A 22,269-nucleotide genomic window follows, 5' to 3' on the forward strand; every position below is an offset into this window, starting at 1 on the left:
ATGAATGTAAAGAGAATAATGTTCCAATCAAAAGACATAGGTTATCAGAATGCTTAAAAACCAGACCCATTTATATGCTGCCTACAAGAGACTCATTTAATACCTAAAGACATCTGCAGATTGCAAGTGAGGGAACGGAGAATGATCTGTCATGCAAATGGATGTCAAAAGAAAGCCAGAGAAGCCATACTTACACAAGACAAACTAGATTGTAAACCAAAGACTGGAACAAGAGATGAAGAAGTGCACTGTATCATATATAAGGGGGTCTATCCATCAAGAAGATCTAATTTAACTACTTATGCCCCCACTGTGAGAGCACCCAAATATATAAAACAATTAATGACAAACGTAAAGAAACTCACTGATAATAATACCATAATAGTAGGAGATATTAACACTCCACTTACAACAATGGACAGATCATATCTAAGTAGAAAATCAACAAGGGAATAATGACTTTGAATGACACGCTGGACCATATGGACTTAACAGATAATTCAGAACATTCCATCCTACAACAGCAGAACACACATTCTTTTCAAGGGCAAAGAGTACATTCTCCAAAAGAGATCACATGCTGAGTCACAAATCAGCCTTCAACAGGTATAAAATATTGAAACCATACCACACATATTTTTAGACCCCAACACTATGACACTTGAAGTCAACCACGAGAAAAATTTTGTTAAGATCACAAATACATGGAGAATAAACAACATTCCACTAAATTTCCCAGAAAATTAAAGATGAAATAAGAAAAATACACAGGACCAAATAAAAATGAAAAGACGACAGTTCAAAACCTCAGGGATTCAGTAGTGGCAGTCCTAGAGGGTAGTATATTGCAATACAGGCTTATGTCAAAATAAATAAAATACTCAAATACACAGCTCAATATTACACCTAAAGGAGCTAGAAAAGAAATAGCAAATAAAGCTTAAAGCCAGCAGAAAGGGGGAAATAAAATATATTAGAGCAGAACCAAACAATATAGAAACAAAGAAAAATACGGGTAGAACAGATCAAAAAAACTATGAGCTGGCCCTATAAAGACTTAATAAAATTGATAAACTCTAGCCAAACTTATCAAAAAGAAAATAGAAAGGACCCAAATAAATAAAATCACGAATGCAAGAGGAAAGATCACAACCAACATCACAGAAATACAAACAATTAAGAGACTACTATGAAAAATGATATGCCAACAAGCTGGACAATCTGGAAGGAATGGAAAGTTCCTAGAAACAAAACGGGAAGAAATAGAAAATTTGAACAGACCCATATCCAACAACAACAAAAAAATTGAATCACTAATAAAAAATCTTTCACCAGACCAAGGGACAGAGCCAGATGGCTTCCCAGGGGATTTCTACCAGACAATTAAAGAGTTAATACTTATTACCACAAACTGTTCCAAAAATTGGAAACAAAACTTCCAAACTCATTCTAGCAAACCAGCATTACCTTGATTCCAAAATCACACAAAGACTCCACTGAAAAAAGAGAATTATAGGTCAATATCCCTGAAGAACATGGATTCAAAAATTCTCAACACGATAATAGCACATCAAATACAATAACACGTTAAAAGAATTATTAACCACAATCAAGTGGGATTTATTCCTGGGTTGCAAGGCTGGTTCAATATTCGCAAATCCATCAGTGTGATACAGCACCTTAGTGGAAAAAAGGATAAGAACCATACGATCATCTCAATAGATGCAGAAAAAGCATCTGACAAAATACAACATCCATTCATGGTAACAACCTTCAAAACAGTAGTGATAGAGGGAACATACCACATATCATAAAAGCCACCTATGAAAGACCCATAGCTCATATCATCCACAATGGGAAAAACTAAGAGCTTTTCCTCTACAGTCAGGTACAAGACAGGGATATCCACCCTCACCATTATTATTTAACCTACTAGTGGAAGTCTTGGCCTCAGCAATCAGATAGCACAAAGAAATAAATGGTATCCATATGGTCAAGGAAGAAGTCAAATATTCACCATTTGCAGACAACATGATACTCTATGTAGAAAACCGAAGACTCCACCAAAAGTTTGCTAGCACTGAATTCAGCAAAGTTGCAGGATATAAAGTCAATGTACAGAAACATGATGCATTTCTATACTCCAATAACAAAGCACAGAAATAGAAATCAAGGAATTGATCCCATTTACAATTGCACCAAAACCCATAAGATACCTAAGAATAAACCTAACAAAAGAAGTAAACAATCTGTTCTCTAAAAACAATAGAACACTTATAAAAGATATTGAACGGGGCACAAATAAACAGGAAAATATTTCATACCCATGCATTGGAATAACAAACACTTTTAAAATATCTATACCACCCAAAGCAATCTACATATTCCATGCAATCCTTATCAAAATGCCACCAGCATTCTTGACAGAGCTGGAACAATCAATCTTAACATGTGTGTGGAACCATAAAAGACCCCGAATAGCCAAAATACTTTTGAAAAAGAAAAGCAAACTGGAGGCATCATGACACTGAACTTCAAACTATATTACAAAGCTATAGTCATCAACACAGGAAGCTACTGGCACGAAAACAGACACATACATGAATGGAACAGATTAGAAAACCCACAACTATACAGTCAACTAAAGTTCAACAGAGCAAGAAGGAATATCCAATGGAAAAAATCTCTTCAACAAACATTGTTGGGAAAACTGGACATCAACATGCCGAACAATGATACTGAGCAACTTTCTTACACCATACATAAAAATAAATTTGAAATGGATGAAACACACAAATGTAGGACAGGAAACCATCAAATCCTAGAGGAGAACACAGGCAGCAACCTCCTCTTTGACATTGGTTATAGCAACTTCTTACTAGACAGGTTGCTGGAAGCAAGGGACAGAAAAGCTAAAATAAATTATTGGGACTTCATCAAAATAAAAAGTTTCTGTACACTCAAGGAAACTACCAACTAAAACTGAGAGCAGCCTAAGGAATGGGAGAGGATATTTGCAAATGACATATCTGATAAAGGGTTAGCATCCAAAATCTATAAAGAACTTATAAAACTGAACACCCATGAAACAAATAATTCAGTTAAGAAATGGAAAGAAGGGATGAATAGTCATTTTTCCAAAGAAGACATCCAGATATCTAACAGATATATGAAAAGGTGCTCAAAGTCACTCATCAGGGAAATACAATCAAAATACCTCACAGCTATCAGAATGACTAAAATTAATAAAACACAGGAAACAACAGATGTTGGCAAGGATGCAGAGAAAGGGGAGCCCGCTGACACTGTTGATGGGAATGCAAACTGGCACAGTCACTATGGAAAACAGTGTGGAGGTTTCTCAAAAAGTTAACAATAGAACTACACCATGATCCAGCAATTGTACAACTACGTATTTGCCTAAAGGATACAAAAATACAGATTCAAAGGGTATTTATAGCATCATTATCAACAATAGCCAAATTATGGAAAGAGCCCAAAAATGATGAATGGATAAAGAAGATGTGGTGTGTGTGTGTGTGTGTGTGTGTGTGTGTGTGTGTGTGTGATGGAATATTACTCAGTAATAAAAAAAAAAAGAAATCTTGCCATTGACAATGACATGGATGGAGCTACAGTGTATTATGCTAAGTGAATAAGTCAGTCATACAAAGACAGATACCATCTTATTTCACTTGTGGACAAAACAGACATACATATGGGAAGGAAGAAAAAAGAAAAAACAGGGAAACAAACCATAAGACACTCTTTACGAAAAAGAACAAACTGAGGATTGATGGAGGAAGATGGGTGGGAGATGGGCTAGATGGGTAATAGGCATTAAATAGGGCATTTGCGATGAGCGCTGGTTGTTGTGTGTCAGCGATGAATCACTGAATTCTACACTGACTCACCAAGTGTGCTGTTGCTCCTGCTGACCCCTATCCATGTCACCCACAATGGCTTTGGGTAGAAGTTGGAGATGTGGCACACCAGAAGCAGATGGCCAGGACCAGGACTGTGGCTACTGGGCAGCCAGGCCTCTGGCCCCACTGGAGAGACAGGACAGGTGTTCTCAGACTGAGAGGGAAGATGTTCACATCAGTTAAGATACACATCTTTCCACCTCTCGAAACCTGGCACCATCATCTCTCCTTCTTGGCCTCTTCTCTTCTGAAGTTGAGAAAATGTTGCAAATTTATGAGCAGGGAGAGAAAATGCTAGGAGGGAGGGAGCAGGACCGACCTTGTTGCTGGAGATATGCCTTCTCTGTGTCAAGAAGACCCAAGAGGAGACAGGGGCAGATGTCATTGATGTGTGCTTGTATTCTTAAGTGTAGCACATGGAACTGATTGCATACTTTGCAGACCTCCTGAGCCCTCCTTCCTCCCTTTGGAGATGGCCACCATGACGTGTTCTGGAAGCTCATGAGATCTGATCCTTGAAACACAATCCACATGAAGCCTAGTGATGCTTCTTCAAAGTGCAACTCACAGCCTCCTGACAGCTATACCTTAAGGGGATCTGGGGAAGAGAGGTTGTGAGTTACAGGAAAGGGGAGGGAAAGAGATGAAATGAGATGAGTGGAAGCCAAGGATGGCTGAAGCCGAGGGAGAAGTTGAGGGTATTGGACGGAATGGAGCCAAGTTTGGTTTGAATGGAGGATCATACAGAGGGGAAGAAGTCAATAATTGAGGAAGGAACAACTGTTGGAGGAGAGATAGGAGAGGTGTGGACAGAGAACAGGGAAGGGTTCCACAGGAGAGCTGGGATAAAACCACCCAAAGTTAAGGGAGGGCCGTGGGTACAGGGAACACATAGACAGAGGCCACTGAGGGGATTAAATGGGGAAAAATGCAAATTTCAAGGATCAGTTACAGAGGGAAGGACTAGAAGGTATCTGAATGGAGGCCATGGAAAGGGGTGGTTACAGGGGACACAACTTGGAGACATGAGAGCACAGCCTAAGTTCAATGAGAGGAAGGGAAGTAGCAGAAAACATGAAGCTTTTCAAGATCAAGCTCTGGCTTCTGCTCCCTACCCAGGCTGGTGTGATTCAGGTTTATGATGGGGAGACATGAGAGTCAGAAGCAAGTGGAGGTTTTTTCCTGGAGGAAGAAGAAACTGAAGGAAACACACACACCTGCCACTTTCATCCACCTGCCCTGAGGGATCACAACACATATTCAAGCTGCCATTACCTGACATGGTCCTGAAATATCAGAGGAAATCTAAGTTAGCATGTATGAAATTTCCTTTCATGTTCCATCGGCTTCTTGTTACCGAAGTTGCCATTGGACCAGGGCCGCAGGAAAATGACAGTGCCAGTCTTGCTGTCCCAGCCATGAACCTACAGCTCTTCCAGCCAAGCGGAGCCCAGAATTTTGTGTTCAGGAATGGTTAGAAAAAGATGTTGTCAACATGGTTCAAAAAGAGATGGGCTCGTGGAAGCCTGTGCCAGAAGAACAGATAGACCAAGAAAAGGAGGGCATTCAGAAGGAGAGAGAATGCAGAAGAAAGGTGCCGGGGAGGGGCACTGAAATCTGGAGGACAGGGAGCCATAGTTCCCTCTGGAGACATGTGCTGCCCCAGAGCCCCGAATTTGCCACCCATTATTCAAAAGACAGAGGGCCCTGTGGTCAGGGATTCTCAGGAAGGAAGGAAGCTGACATCCCACACTCCCCAGGTATGTGCTGGGGAACTGCACCACGAGTGTCCATACACACGGGCACAAGTGCACAAATGTGCACACACACTGAGAGTCACACGCAAATGCATACACCTAGACATACATATAAACATGGAAATGCAGACTCACAGACACGCACACACAGACACCTACACACACATACTCATACATACTTACACACACATGCAGACACATCACACACACATACACTCTCTGAGCAGGGCCACCGTCCTCACCATCATCACTGTCACCACCTGGGACAAGAATCTTAAGCAACACCAGTTGCAACAACAGCATCTTATGTGCAGATGTTCTTTCTTTCTCTCCGAAAGTGGGTCTTTGGTGTCTGTTCTCACAAACCTCCCCACACGCAGCCCCTCTCTTCTGACTTCCTTCTCAACACACACGCCTGCCCTGAGTCTCCGCGACAATGCAAATGGGCTCCGCCCTCAACCCTGGACACCTACTCAGACTCTCACTTCCCCTCTGGGTCTGACCCTCCTCTCGGCTTCCAGCTTCTCCCTGTCACCAGCCTCCATTCTGTTTCCCGAGGTCCTAACTCAGGTGCTGGGGACCAAGTCTTGTGTGGCATGGAAAAGGGACCCTACCTCTCGTGCCTTTTCTCCTCATCCAGACAGTAACCCATGAAAACACACAGTTCCCAGCACCCACCCTGGAGCCTGCAGTCACCCTGTCCCTCGTGCCCTTGGAACACCCCCATGGACTTCCTTCCCTGTCTCACCCCCGCCCCAGCCCATCCACATCTCTGACGTGTCACTGCTTGTGTTAAAAAACAAAACCAACCATGTTAATTTGAAGATCGAATTGGTGGTATTGAGTGAGTCATTAGTCAGGCAGCATCTCATCTGGAAGAAAGCGGGAGGCTCCCAGAAGTGGTACAAATGGGAGGTTTTTGTCAGAAGGAATTTAGCAAAAGAAGAGAGAGCAATGGCTGAGGGAATGTCACCTTCCCTTAATTGTGAAGATGAACTATACATTTTGGTGTGCTGACTTTTAACGTGCAGACTCTAGACTAAAACAAATCTGCTGGAAACAATATTTACTCAAGTGGTGACCCTTGCTGGTGTTTGCCCTCTCACAATCTGGACTCAGTGTTTCTACCCGGATCTCAACATCCAACGGGGCCTGGCAAGTGGTAGGTGCCCAACGATTATCTCTGAATGATTGAATAATTCACTTCAGGCATCAAATCATTCTTAAGATTATGGACTTCTTCGACATAAAGATCTTTGAAGAATCAAAAAGTGGTGGCTGTAATCTGACCTGATGAAATGAGAATCTTGCCCATTTTCTTTTGGATGCAAGCATATGCTAATAACCATGAAGTTCACACAGAGGGTCCTACGGCAAATCTACAATGAGAAATCATGGGAATTCATAGTGTGTGGACTTAATAGAGTGTTCTGGAATCATGTATCCAGATTCCCTTCCTACTGTTCCTGCTAGAATGTTCCATGCTTGTCTTATCATGAGTTGGCCGTGATGGACACGCTGACCTTCTACCTCCTTGGTGTTCTTAAGTGTTTAAAGGCTCTTAAGTATTTGTTTGTGCTTTATATCTTCCAGATAATGTGTTTGGGCTATTGGTCTTGTTATTTTTTGGTTGACCGGTAAGCAGAAATAACCTCAGGCTAATGAGAGATAGACAATATTTTTTGGAATGTTCAGATTGGAATGCAGAAAGAAGAGCTCACTCCCACACTTAAGATTTTGAAAGGCTGGATAATCAAAATGGCTTCTCCTGAGTCCATCAGAGCAGAAGGATCAGAGCAACTTGTTAACGTAAATACCAGAGAAATACAGACTCATCAGAAAAATAGGGCATGCAAACCCTTGCTTACCTGGGACAGATGCCAGAGGTTCTATAAGCCAGAAGGAATAATTCAGCTACAATTGCTAACAATTGACTGAAAGCAAGCAGAGTCCTGGGAGGTCCTGAGAGTCACAGACTCAGGAAATTCACTGTATCTCCAGGATTTTGCCCACCAACCTCCCAGGGGTTCCAGATGGAATGGAGACCAGGATATGGACCAGAGAGCTGCTTTCTGGTGGTACAAGCCTGAGGTCTGACAGCAGCTCCCTCCTGAAAAAGGCTGGAAGGCTACTATTCCCCACACAGAAAGGAGCCTTCACTGGGTGTGGGAAGGGCAGGGAGCCCCACTACCTCAGGGCACAGTGAGCCACTCTGCACGTGGGGGGAGGGGCAGTGGGGGAAGGGACAGGAACACACCTTGTCCCAGACTAAGAGGCTCCATCTTCTGAGGCAAAGGGGGAACTCTCGGAAGGCCCAGTCCCCAAACTGAAACACAAAGCACCTGGCTGAGGATGGGACTGGACCAGAGCAGAGGTAGTGTCCCCCTCTCTGTCCCAAGCAGACCAGCCATCAGGGAACCAAGGGCAGCTCCTGCTGGTGGGGGGACAAGACGATGAAGATACATAGCCTTGAGCCACATCCTATTTGAAAAAGAAAATCTCAGACCCAAAAGAATGTCATAAACCGAGTTCCCACCCTGGGACTTCATACCCAATTGAACAAATTTCACAACCCCAGAAATGTATTCTTACCCAGACAGGCAGGAAAGTTTTCTTTCCATAGAGCAATGGGTCTGTCTCCTGCGTCCTCTCCAGCCCCTGATGATAAGACACGCACATTGTTCTTCCCCCAAGAAAGCAGGTCTGACTCCTGGAAGGCTTCTCATTTGCTGCTAATTCCCCGGCCCCACCCTCCCCCTATAAAAACCTTCATTTGTACAACCTCTCTGAGTGCCCACCTCTGTGCCAAATGGGGTGATGTGCGATTCATGGATCATTTAATAAAGCAATTATTGGTCAAGTTTATAAGGTGAAATTTTCTTATTTTAAGAGTTCTGAAGTTTACCTCTGGATGATTAAATATAGACATCAAAAAATAAATAAAATAAAAGCTTGGAGGACAATATTATTCATTATATCTTAAATATCTGGGCACAAGCTGCTTCTCATATGTTTTGAAACCAGTCTCAGAGAATATGTTTACCATACAAACAGGAAAAGCTGAGGAAGTCATGAAGAAAGGAAGAAAGGAAGGAAGGAAGGAAAGAAGGAAGGGAGGAACAGAGGGAGGGAATGAGGGTGGGAGGGAGGAAAGAAGGGAGGGAGGGAGGGAGAAAGGGAGGGAGGGAGGACAGGAGAAAGGAAGGGAGGGAGGGAGGAAGCAAGGGAGGAAGGGAGGAAGGTGAAAGAGCGGACCTATGCAGGTCAACTCCATCTTGTTCTGTGTCCTCCACCTTGAGTGACTATGTCCCCGACATGGCCCCCTTTCCGGGAAAATCGCAGAAACCTCAGACCACGCCTCCTCCCCTTGAGTAACCTCCTGCTCACCTGTTCAAACTTCCTGATCAAAACATGCCCGGCAACCTGCATAATGGGACTCCGACCCTTCCCCAGCCAATCGACTGAGGCCACGACCCTTCCCCAGCCAATCGGCTGAGGCCACGACCCTTCCCCAGCCAATCGGCTGAGGCCACGACCCTTCCCCAGCCAATCGGCTAAGGCCACAACCATTACCTCACCAACTGCCCCTAGACCCCTATAAAACCTTTGTGCTTTTGAAACTCGCTGGTTCTCTACGGCATCTCACCGCTGCGTCGGTGCAGGTAGGGGATTGAGCTCGAGCTAGCTCAAAGAAAGGTTCTTTGCTTTTGCATCAGACACAGCTCCATGGTGGTCTTTGGGGATCGCGAATTCTGGGCATAACATTTGGGGGCTCGTCTGGGATCCCCAAGACCCCCGAGGGACCCCCCACCCGGAGAGCCTGACTGGCCACGGTTAGTGTATGTTCGTTCCGTCTTTTCTGTGTGAGCTCATTTCTGAAATTCTGGTAGTGTCTGGCATGGTCTAAGTGGATGCACTGGAGGACCACGGGCCAGGAGTTTCGGAAGACGTTCCAATCCTCCCTTCTGGAGGGACGTGGATTGCCCTCAAAGGTCTGAGACGAGGCGGGTCGCTCCCGCCAGTCAGCACGAGACCATCGTCTAGCTTTCAGTTTTGCTTCCACGGAGTTGGAAGACTGTCTGTAGGGGCCCTCTGTTTGTTTCTGTGTTTCTCTGTTTTGTTCTGTGGACTTACTGGACGGACGTTATGGGACAGACTCAGACTGCTCCTCTAAGTATTATTATTGATCACTTTAAGGATGTGAGAGGAAGAGCTAACAACCTCAGTGTGGAAGTCCGAAAGGGTCGGTGGCAGGTTTTTTGTTCTAGTGAGTGGCCAGCTTTCAATGTTGGATGGCCACCAGAGGGAACGTTCGAGACCTCCCTACCATCCACCAAGTCAGGGGTATCATCTCTCTGCCTAAGACTGGCCATCCTGATCAGCTCCCTTACATTATCACTTGGCGGGACCTTGTAAAAGACCCACCCTCTTGGCTTAAGCCCTTCCTAGCCCCGCTCCCTCCGGAGCCAAAACCCATTCTCGCTTTGCAGGGGACAGAGAAGAAGGAGAACAAGAAAAGTCTTACCCAACCTTTAATACCCCTCTACCCTGTCCGACGGGGAGGAGGACTGAAGGCGAATTAATTTTTCCTCCCCCATATAACCCCCCTAGGATGCTGGAAGAACACCATCCTCCCCCTCCGGGGGAGGCAGACGCTGTTCTGAGAGCGGGAGGTGGAAATGCTCCAGTGGGAAGCCCGCCCTTTACCAGACAAAGGGCTCAGAGGGAGCAATCCGCCTCCGCCGCCGACTCCACTATTCTGCCCCCGCGAGCCACCAGACCCCCAGACGCGGAGGGGAATCAGCCCCATCACTATTGGCCTTTCGCCACTAGTGACCTCTACAATTGGAAAGCTCAGAATCCTAAGTTTTCCGAGAAACCGGCAGGGCTTATTGATCTATTAGACTCTGTTCTTTTTACCCATCAGCCCACGTGGGACGATTGCCAGCAGCCTTTGCAGGTCCTGTTCACGACTGAAGAAAGAGAAAGAATCCTCAATGAGGCCCGAAAACTAGTTCCGGGTGCAGACAGGAATCCCACCACCAACCAGGCTCAGATAGATGCCTCCTTCCCCTTAACTTGGCCCCAGTGGGATTTCAACACAGCAGAAGGTAAGGATCAAAAAATACCCCATGTCTCAGGAGGCCCAGAAGGGGATCCAGCCACACAACCAGAGACTACGAAGCCTAGGGATACTAGTTCCTTGCCAGTCTGCCTGAACACCCCCCTACTGCCAGTCAAAAAGCCTCACACAAATGACTACCGACCGGTACAAGACCTCCGGGAAGTAAATAAGAGGGTCACGGACTTACACCCAACTGTTCCCAACCCATATACTCTCTTGAGCCCCTTGGCGCCCTCCAGGGTCTGGTATACTGTACTAGATTTAAAGGACGCCTTCTTCAGTCTGCCGCTGGCACCCCAGAGTCAACCCCTGTTCGCCTTCGAGTGGCATGATCCGGAGGAGGGCTACAGTGGGCAACTCACCTGGACACAACTGCCTCAGGGATTCAAAAATTCACCCACCATCTTCAACGAGGCACTACACGAGGACCTGGGTGTGTACAGAAGGGAGTACCCTGGCCTCACCCTTCTACAGTACATAGATGACATCTTGATTGCTGCCGACATGGCCAAAGACTGTGAGCGAGGGACCCAGGACCTGCTGGCTACCCTGGGGGCCTTAGGGTACCGGGCATCCGCGAAGAAGGCTCAGATATGCAGGGAGAGGGTAAGTTACTTGGGATATATCCTGGAGGGCGGACAGTGGCGGCTATCAGATGCCAGAAAAGAAACTGTCCTAAAGATCCCTACTCCCACCTCCCGAAGAGAAGTAAGAGAATTCCTAGGATCGGCCGGCTACTGCCGCCTCTGGGTTCCAGGTTTTGCTGAGATCACCAGGCCCCTATATGAAGCTACCAAAGAGGGGGAAACATTTAAATGGGCTGAAAAAGAAGAAACTGCCTTTAATCGGTTAAAAAAGCTCTCCTAAGTGCCCCAGCCCTGGGCCTGCCAGACATTACGAAGCCCTTCCACCTCTTTGTAGACAAACATAAGGGAATAGCAAAAGGGGTTCTAACTCAAGCCTTAGGCCCCTGGAACCGCCCAGTGGTTTACCTGTCCAAGAAGATAGACCCAGTGGCTGCCAGCTGGCCGCCATGCCTAAGAATTATTGCGGCGACAGCACTCCTAGTCAAGGATGTAGACAAACTGACCCTAGGACAGGAGATCTGGATCACTACCCCACACGCCATTGAAGGGGTCCTGAAACAGCTTCCTGATAGATGGATGAGCAACACACGTATGACTCATTACCAGAGCCTCCTACTCAACCTTCCGTGGGTGCGGTTCCACCCCAGTGCGGCCCTCAATCCTGCAACCCTGCTGTCCGATCCTGACCTAGGTGCTCCACTACATGACTGTGCGGGAATCCTGGAACAAGTACATGGATTCTGGACAGACCTGACCGACCGGCCCCTCCCTGATGCCCAGGCTACTTGGTTCACTGATGGTAGCAGCTTTGTACGAGCCGGACACAGGTATGCGGGTGCAGCGGTGGTCACCGAAACGGACACCATATGGGTGGAGGCTCTACCCTCTGGAATGTCAGCCCAGCGAGCAGAGCTCATAGCCCTCACCAAGGCGCTGACGCTGGGAGCTGGAAAACGGCTTAACATCTACACAGACAGCTGTTATGCGTTTGCCACAGCTCATATTCATGGGGCAATTTATCAGGAGAGGGGTTACTGACAGCAGAAGGACAGACTATAAAAAATAAACAGGAGATACTTGACCTGCTTACGGCCTTATGGCTTCCTGCCAAGCTAGCCATTATCCACTGCCAAGGGCACTAGAAAACTGATAACCCGGTAGCTAGAGGTAATCAAAAGGCTGACCAGGCAGCCAAGGCAGTAGCCCTTACTTTAGTCCCCACCATGACCATACAACTACCAGACCCGGGAGACCCAGTTTTACCACACCAGCCCAAATACTCCCAGGAGGAGCTACAGCAGATCAAGAAACTCCCCATGGCCCAGGAGATAAAGGGATGGTCGTATACACCTAACAAGGAGCTCGTGCTGCCAGACCAGCTCGGAGTCTCAGTATTAGAGCACATGCATCAGTCTACTCACATGGGGGCCCGAAAATTAAAAGACTTAATCCGACATGCCAGAATCAAGATGCACCAACAGGACACCAAAATAGAGCAAGTTGTATCTGCCTGCAAGACTTGCCAACTCACCAACGCGAAAGCCACATCAAATAAAGGAACCAGGCTCAGAGGCACCAGACCGGGAGCCCAATGGGAAGTCGACTTCACTGAAGTCAAACCAGGAAAGTATGGTTATAAATATCTTTTAGTATTTACAGACACCTTCTCTGGCTGGGTGGAGGCATACCCAACCAAGCATGAAACGGCTCAGATGGTGGCTAAGAAGCTACTGGAAGACATTTTACCCAGGTATGGTTTTCCTGCCATGATAGGATCAGACAATGGACCAGCTTTATCTCGCAGGTAACACAGGCAGTAGCCAAGGCGGTGGGGGCAAACTGGAAATTACCTTGTGCTTATAGGCCCCAGAGCTCAGGACAGGTAGAAAGAATGAATAGAACCCTAAAAGAAACCCTTACCAAATTAACCATGGAGACTGGCGGGGACTGGGTGACCCTCCTACCGTACACCCTTTACCGGGTTAGAAACATTCCTTACACTCTGGGTTTTACTCCCTACGAGATCATGTTTGGCAGGCCACCCCCTATTATTCCCAACCTTCTTGCTGAGTTTAAAGATCAAGAACTTTTTCTTTCCTTGAGAGGGCTCCAGAGGGCGCACGAGGACATTTGGTCACGCCTCCGTGCCATCTATGAGGCTGGCCCAACCCCGACACCTCTTCAGTACAGGCTGGGAGACTGGGTCTACGTCAAGAGGCACCACCAAGAGACCCTCGAGCCGCCCTGGAAGGGACCCTACATCATGGTGCTGACAACCCCCACTGCTCTCAAAGTAGACGGCATCGCGACCTGGGTCCATCACACCCACGTTCGGCCAGCGGACCCCTCCTCGATCCGGAAGGACTTCGTCACGCGATGGGCTGTCAATTGGGACCAACACAACCCGCTCAAGCTCAAGCTACAACGCATTCAACCCACCTAATTTGGTAACTCTGTTAGCTCTGTTTGGCACTGCTCATGCTGCCGAGAGTCCCCATGCCCCCCAAAACATCACCTGGCAGATCATAGACACCAGCTCAGGGACAATACTTAATCAGACTTCCCAGAGCCACCCCAGGGACACTTGGTTCCCAGAACTTTGTGTAGATCTCCAAACTCTGTTCCCCTTGTCACCATACGCCCCCAGATTCCATGCACAGAACCTTTATTTCTATGTCTGCCCCGGCCACTCTCGCTCGAGCACATGCAGGGATGTGGCGGACTATTTTTGCGCCCCCTGGTCATGTGTCTCGATGGGCCACATCTGGTGGACCCCACCACGCACCAGAGATCTCATCGTGGTAAAGCGGCCCAGTGGCCCCCAACAACCATATGTCTGGGGGCGCGGTAATCCCATAGTTATATCCTTTAGAAGCCAAGGTAAAAAAAACAACAGGATGGGAGAGTGGAAAAACATGGGGACTCAGGATATAAGACCGGGTTAGGTCGGGAGCCAAAGACAAGGGAGCATTATTTACCCTCTGAATGCAAGCGACTCCCCTTACCCAGCAGTCCACCACGAGGGTAGGACCCAACCAAGTACTAGTTCCCCAACCTGCCCCCACCCGGACGGCCACTCCCAGAAACACCCAGGCCCCAGCCACACGGCCCTCCACATCCCCTGTCCCTACTAGAGAGTCACCTGCATCTCCTGCCCTGGGTCACAACTTACTATCTGATGCAGACCTCCTGTGGAGCACGGTTGTCAGAGCATACCAGGTACTAAACACTTCTAGGCCCGACCTGACCAAGGCCTGTTGGCTCTGTCTAGATGTCTGGCCCCCATATTACGAAGGTATTGCCATTAAAGGCAATTATACAACAGCCTCCAACTCTAGCTCCTGCAGATGGCAGCAGGCTACTGCAAGACTAACCCTCCAGGCAGTAACGGGGCAAAGCACTTGTATAGGCCACGTACCCCCCAAGCAGTCACATCTCTGTAATGAAACCCAAACAGTCCCCAGGGAGACAGTGTATCTACTCCCCCAGAAAATGCATGGTGGGCCTGTTCCAACGCCCTTACTCCCTGTGTCCACTCCCAGGTCCTTAACTCCTCGAAAGAAAGCTTCTGCATACACGTGCAGTTGATCCCCAAGTTAGTGTACCATTTGGGGGGAGAAATACTTAACAGGTTAGGCTCTGCTAACCCCCAAAGTAAAAGAGAGCCTATTACAACCTTAACTCTGGCTGTGCTCTTGGGATTGGGATTAGCGGGTGCGGGGACCGGAATATCCTCACTCATCATCCAGGACAAAAACTATGGAACCCTAAGGGCAGCCATGACTTAGACATAGAAAGAATTGAAAAATCAATTTCTCATTTACAGGAATCCCCTACTTCCTTATCAGAAGTAGTACTCCAAAACAGAAGGTTATTAAACTTATTATTCCTGCAGCAAGGAGGACTCTGTGCAGCCCTAGGGGAAGAATGTTGCTTCTATGTTGATCACTTGGGGAGTCGTAAAAGAATCTATGGCCCTCATAAGGGAAGGGCTGCAAAAACGGAAGTTAGAGAGAGAACAATCTCAGTCCCCATACGAGTCTTTGTTCAACTGGTCTCCCTGGTTAACTACCCTCATCTCGGCCCTTGCCAGACCCCTCGCCATCCTGCTCATACTAGCAACCCTTGAACCCTGTATAATCAACAGACTGGTCCGGTTTGTCAGGGACCGTGTGGAGTCCATCAAACTAATGGCCCTCCGTGCTAAGTGCGAGCCCCTAATAACAGAAGAGGACAAAATAGAAATGCAGCCAGTCCCATGACTGGGTCGGTAAGCTACATGATAAGGGGGAATGAAAGAGCGGACCTATGCTGGCCGACTCCATCTTGTTCTGTGTCCTCCACCTTGAGTGACTGTGTCCCCGACATGGCCCCCTTTCCGGGAAACTTGCAGAAACCTCAGACCAGGCCTCCTTCCCTTGAGTAACCTCCCACTCACCTGTTCAAATTTCCCGATCAAAACACACCCAGCAACCTGCATATCGGGACTCTGACCCTTCCCCAGCCAATTGGCTGAGGCCACAACCCTTCTCCAGCCAATCAGCTAAGGCCACAACCATTACCTCACCATCTGCCCCTAGACTCCTATAAAACCTTTGTGCTTTTGAAACTCACTGGCTCTCTCCAGCATCTCACCACTGCATCGGTGCAGGTAGGGGATTGAGCTCGAGCTAGCTCGAATAAAGGCTCTTTCCTTATGCATCGGACTCGGCTCACTGGTGGTCTTTGGGGATCGTGAATTCTGGGCATAACGGAAGGAAGAAAGGAAGGAAGGAAGGAAGGAAGGAAGGAAGGAAGGAAGGAAGGAAGGAAGGAAGGAAGGAAGGAAGGAAAGAAGGGAAAAAGGGAGAGAGGAAGGGAGGAGGGAGGAAAGGAGGAAGGGAGGAAGGGAGGAAGAGAGGGAGGAGGGTAGGAAGGAAAAAATGAACATATTGTATGTAAAGGAAATCCATGGAAAATTTTCTGCCCTTTGAGGATTTAACTGCCATTGTCACAACATTTCCTGCTTCATGGAGGCTGGTGCAGCTTGTCTGTCATCCGTAGGAAAACCATGGAGTGAATTTTTACCAGTCACTTACTCACCAGCAGAACCAGCAATGGATTCCCGACCAGTGGTTTGTTAGAAGCCCATGAGAACACCCAGGATGGGGCCTCATCCAGATGTCAGGATTACCAAGCAAGACAGGGTAAGAGTGTGACAGATGAGGACACATGAAGAAAAAGGCAAGCAGGCAAGAAAAGGAATATTTTCAAGAACTCAGGGAGAGGAAGAGAGAAGTGAGGAAAAACATTGCAAGAAAAAGAGACATTAGCCCAACCTCCCCATGGACCACATCCACATCCATCAGAGAGGAGTGTCCAGTCACAAAAGACAGAAATCCACCCTGTGGAGCTGAAGACATACTGGGAATATATCAGCTGACGGAACTGAGAAGCCCAGGGTTGTTGGGGCTCCAGTCCCTTCTGTGGGTCTGTGTGTCTGCCTTCAGTTTCCTGATGTTTTGGTTTCATTGTGGCTGCTCTTTCTGGCTTCAATGAAGTATGATCACAAATGAAAATTGGGGGGGGGGGGGGGAGGTGCCTGGGAGGCTCAGTTTGTTAAGTGCCTGATCTCAGCTCAGGTCATGATCTCACCGTCCATGAGTTTGAGCCTTGTGTCCGACTCTGTACTGACAGCTCAGAGCCTGGAGTCTATCTCGGATTCTATCTCCCTCTCTCTCTGGTCCTCCCCACTCAAACTTTGTCTCTCTCTCTCTGTCTCTCTCTGTCTCTCTCTGTCTCTCAAAAATAAATAAAAAATATTTAAAACGTTTTAAATGAAAATTGTACCTTTGTACAGCATGCGGCTTCCTGACCAGCCAGGGAGGAAAGCTGGGAGGCACGATGGGCCACGTGGACCCCCGCCGGCACTAACAGGAGCAGCAGAGACTACGACGTAACATGAACAAAGGTCCTCCTGATGAACGTCTTCCAACAACTTCTCAGAGACGACGGCCTGAAGAACTTCGGGAGCCCAGTGCACACGGGGCGTGTCGGGAGCTGGATACGAATGCCTCCGTGCGTAGCTGCAGAGCCTCCGGTGTGCCATGCAGCATTTTTTAAGAAAATGAAGAATTGGTCAAGAAAGCTTGCATTCAAGCAAACCATGAAAATCGATATTTTATGTAGCATTCCTCCCACATTTGAATACTTTTCATTGTTGAGCAATAAACTCTGTTCTCTCTAAAGAGCATAAAATGAAGTACACACTTGATGTGTGGTGTGTGTGCCCATGGTGACACGAGGCCCACAAGCACAGCAGGCAACACAACCACCAGCTCCCATCTGGATGCTCTCCTTTCTCTTTCTTTTCTTTTCTTCTCATTCTCGCCATGAGAACGCTTCGGATCCACTCTCTTGGAAAAGTTCACGTGTGCAACTTCTCACCCTTCTTGCATGAAGGTGTCACCCTCAGCCTTGCTTCCCTGATGCTGAAAAATGGGTTGTAGTTGTTTCAGGCTTCATATCTCCAACCTTATTATCCAGGACAAGAGACACCATCTCTTTCCCTGCCGTTGACCACAAGAGTCATAATGCCTGTGACCTGAGCCACCTGGACCAGGCGTCTAGCCCTGAACCCTCACTCTGACCAAGGACAAGTAGCTTCTGTCTTGGCCTGAACTTGATGTAACCTGCCCATCCGTCATCCTGTCACATTGTCAAGGATACTTTCTCCTGAGAGACTCAAGGTGATCGGAGCCCAGGGCTACACCTGGGGGTGGAGTCAACCAACCAAACACCGCATGGTGGCCATGCGAGGGTGACAAGGTGGACTGGACCCTAGAGAACCAGTCAACAAGTCTAATTTAGGAGAGAAGTTTGGGGAAGTCCCATAATTTGCTCTCCCTTTCCCAATAATGTTCACCTTTGCCACCTCTCCCATCCTCAACGTTATTTTCCGTGAATGTCCACATGTGCAAATGTCTCAACTACTACAACCATGTCACGAGGCAAAAGAAAAAGAAAAACCTATGATATTGACAAAACTTCAACACAGATTTTATTGAGGGCATATTCCATGCAGGGGAGATTCCTTGCCAAGGATACAAATATTAAAAAGACATGGACCTCATCTCTAAAGTCCTAAGAATAAGAAAGGAAAGGACCCTAACTGTTGGTAACAAGGGCTGGGAGTCAGGAATAGATTTGCAAGTGCAGGAAAACGTGGGGCTAATTCCCGCCAAGCAAAAATTTCTTGACTTGTGAAGAAGGGACGGCTCACTGCAGGAGGTGGCTCATGGAGGTTTCTGGGACTTCATTTTACTCTAAGATACTTTTGATATTTAAGCCCCAGAATCAGGTCAGAACAACAAATTCTGCTAAATTACACTTTCCTCGTCTTGACAACTGATCACTGGGCAGAAAGAAAAGACAAAAGCTGCACACAGAGACTTGCAAGTCCATCATCTGAGCTGGGTTCAGGGACGTCCTGGTCCTGGGCTGGCTGGGAGGCCAGTGCACTGAGGTCTCCAGTGTGATTTCCTGGGAGGAACAGATTGGAAATGCTCTGCAGCAGGTGGAGGTGAGGACTCCAGGGGAAACGGCGTGGTGAGGAGGAGGGCTGAGGACAGACAGAAAGGTGGGGACATAGTTGGGAAAGAGCAGGAAGGTGGTTCCAGACTTACCAGCGCTTCCAGAGCCAGAACGCAAGACCTGCCAGAAGCACCAGGGGCACGACCACCGCCAGGAAGACCAAGCCCACGGGGCGGTGCTGCTCTGTGGGTTTGGTGCACAGAGGGTGTCATTTCCCATCCACCCCGGGTTGACCTGCACCTTCCTGGTCCCTTTTGCTCCCGTCACCCTCTGTCTCACCAACCACCCTTCCTCTTTCTCTTTTCCCATCCCTGTTCAGTGATGGACTTCACCCAACCCTTTACTTCCTCCCACATCCATAGGACCCTCACCCTCAGCTCTCCATTTCTTGGGTTCTTACATTTCTGTCCTTTATGGTCTGGAGTCCCCAGAATCCCAAATATTTCATCTCACTCTCCTGCTCTGCTTCAGGACCACCCACCCCTTTTCCCAGCTGGACCCCTACCCTTTCTCACCCCAGTAGAGGACCATGTCCTGGCCTCCTAGACTGCTGTGTCTCACTCGGCAAGACAGGCCAGCTGCCTCTCTGGCTTCCACATCCAAGGACGTCTGAAGATACCATGTCCCATCAGCATGGGGCAAGATGTCACCTCGCCGGGTTCCCTGGTGCTCCTCCTCACCCCGCATCCACGTCACCCACACTGGCTTTGGGTAGAAACCAGAGACGTGGCACACAAGGAGCAGACGACCAGGACTGGGACTGGGGCCAGTGGACAGCCAGGCTTCTGGCCTCACTGCAGAGACAGGACAGGAATTCTCAGACTGAGAAGGTAGATTTTCACATCACTTTAGATACACACATCTTTCCACCTCTAGAAACCTATCACCATCATCACCTCTCTCCCTTGCCCCCTTCTCCCCTGAATTTGAGGAAATGGTGCAAATGTATGACTGCAGATTGAGAATTCTTGGAAAGAAGAAGCAGGACTGACCTTGTCGCTGAAGATCTTCCTTTCCTGCATCAAGAAGACCCAAGAGGTAACGGGGGCAGACATCACTAACACATGCTTGTAGCTGTAAGTTGTCCACATGTTCCTGATTGAATAGTTTGGAGACCTGCTGAGCCCTCCTTCCTCCCTTTGGAGATGGCCACCATGACGTGTTCTGGAAGCTCACGAGATCTGATCCTTCATATGCAATCATCATGAAGCCTACTGACCGTTCCCCAACATGTCGCCCACAGCCTTTTGCCACCTGTACCTGAAAGGGATCTGAAAAGGGAGGCTCTGGGTTACAAGAAGGGGGAGGGAAAGAGATGAAATGAAGTGAGTAGAAGCCAACGATGGGTGAATCAGAGGGAGAAGTTGAGCGTATTGGAGGGAATGGAACAAAGTTTGGTTTGAGTGGAAGTTCAGACAGATGGGAAGTGGTGGTCACCGGAGACAGAGGTAGAGGTAAATTACTGGAGATGGAACAAATGTTTTAGGGGAAACAGGAAGGATGTGGGCAGAGAACAGGGGAGAGCTTCGTGGGAGAGCTGGGATAAAATCATCTAGGGTGAAGGGAGAGCACTGGGTATAGGGAACACGTAGACAAAGTTTGCTGACGGGATTGAATGGGGAGAAAAGCACATTTCAAGGATCTGTCACACAGTGAAGGAGAGGGATGTGCCTGGCTAGAGGCCAGGGAATGGGGTAATCACAGGAGAAGCTAGTGGAGAAACTCGAGCACAGCCTGAGGTCAATGAGACAAGGGGAAGTAGCAGAGAACATGCAGCTTTTCAAGATCAGTCCTAGTTTCTGCCCCCTGAACACACGGTTTGATTCCATTTTATGATGGGAATATGAGGTTCAGAAGCCAGTGGAGGCTCTTTCCTGGAGGAAAAAGAAACTCAAGACACATACACCGGCCACCTCTATCCCACCTGCCCTGAGGGAACTGAACTCACATTCAAGCTGCCATTCACTGACATGGTCCTGAAAGATCAGAGGAAATCTGATGGAGAATGTATAAAATGACTTTTCTTGTTCCATTAGCTCCTCATTGCTGAAGTTGCTCCTGGACCAGGGCCGCAGAAAACTGAAAGCGCCCGTCTTGCTGTCCCAGCCATGAGTCTGCAGTTCATCCAGCCAAACTGAGCCCAGATTTTGTGTCCAGGAATGGTTGTAAAAGGATGTTGTCAAGATGGTTCGAAAGGAGACTGGCTCCTGGAAATCTGTGCCACAGGAACAGATAGACTGAGGAAGAGAATGGCATTGGGAAGGACAGAGAATGCAGAATTGAGGTGCCAGGGAGGCCACCAAAATCTGGAGGACAGGGAGCCATAGTTCTCTCTGGAGACATGTGCTGCCCGGGAGTCCCGAGCTTCATACCCTTCATTTAGAAGGGCAGAGGGACCTGGGGTCAGAGACGCTCAAGAAGGAACCAGGCTGACATCCCTCACTCCCCAGGTGTGTGGCAGGGAACCTACACCACAAGTGCACACACAGGTATGTGCACAAACCCACTGACACACCCACACACTCAGATTTATACATGTATGCACACACATAGATAAATATGCAAACAGACATACATACACACATGCGGACACAGAGACTCACACACAGGGACCTATACGCACACACTTATACACACATGCAACACACAAGCACATATATGCACACATGTGTACACACTTGCACAGGACGCACAGACTTGCACACGTGTGCACATATGACACACATGCGCGCGCGCACACCCCCACACACACACAGACACATGCTCCCACCGGGAGTCCTCACCGTCGTCAGTGTCACCACCTGGGACAAGAACCATGAGCAACACCAGTTGCAACAACAGCATCTTATGTGCAGATGTTCTTTCTTTCTCTCCGAAAGTGGGTCTTTGGTGTCTGTTCTCACAAACCTCCCCACACGCAGCCCCTCTCTTCTGACTTCCTTCTCAACACACACGCCTGCCCTGTGTCTCTGCGACAATGCAGATGGGCTCCGCCCTCAACCCTGGACACCTACTCAGACTCTCACTTCCCCTCCGGGTCTGACCCTCCTCTCCCGCTTCCAGCTTCTCCCTGTCACCAGCCTCCATCCTGCTCCCTGAGGCCCTAATTCAAGTGCTGGGGAGCAAGTCTTGCATGGCATGCAAAAGGGACCCTACCTCTCGTGCCTTTTCTCCTCATCCAGACAGTAACCCATGAAGACACATGGCTCCCCAGCACCCAGCCCTGGAGCCTGCAGTCACCCTGTCCCTCGTGCCCTTGGGTCACTCCCCATGGACTTCCTTCCCTGTCTCACCCCCGCCCC

The 22,269-nt window shown here is 48.1% G+C and overlaps 1 protein-coding gene and 1 pseudogene across 1 annotated transcript; both read right to left on the bottom strand.

The window, feature by feature from the left end:
- Positions 1-3,910: 3,910 nt before the first annotated feature.
- Positions 3,911-6,399, bottom strand: LOC102955905 (annotated as a pseudogene).
- Positions 6,400-18,411: 12,012 nt separating this feature from the next.
- LOC122235797 (T-cell surface glycoprotein CD1a-like) lies at positions 18,412-22,269 on the bottom strand. Its single transcript, XM_042975879.1, has 6 exons — positions 21,751-22,269; positions 20,916-21,182; positions 19,960-20,238; positions 19,483-19,761; positions 19,060-19,150; positions 18,412-18,916 (listed from the first exon to the last, which is right to left on the bottom strand). The coding sequence occupies exons 1-6, from the start codon at positions 21,809-21,811 to the stop codon at positions 18,853-18,855; spliced, it is 1,041 nt and encodes a 346-aa protein (XP_042831813.1). The 5' UTR covers positions 21,812-22,269; the 3' UTR covers positions 18,412-18,852.

Source organism: Panthera tigris, chromosome F3 (genome assembly GCF_018350195.1).
Source record: "Panthera tigris isolate Pti1 chromosome F3, P.tigris_Pti1_mat1.1, whole genome shotgun sequence".
NCBI classification, from domain to species: domain Eukaryota; kingdom Metazoa; phylum Chordata; class Mammalia; order Carnivora; family Felidae; genus Panthera; species Panthera tigris.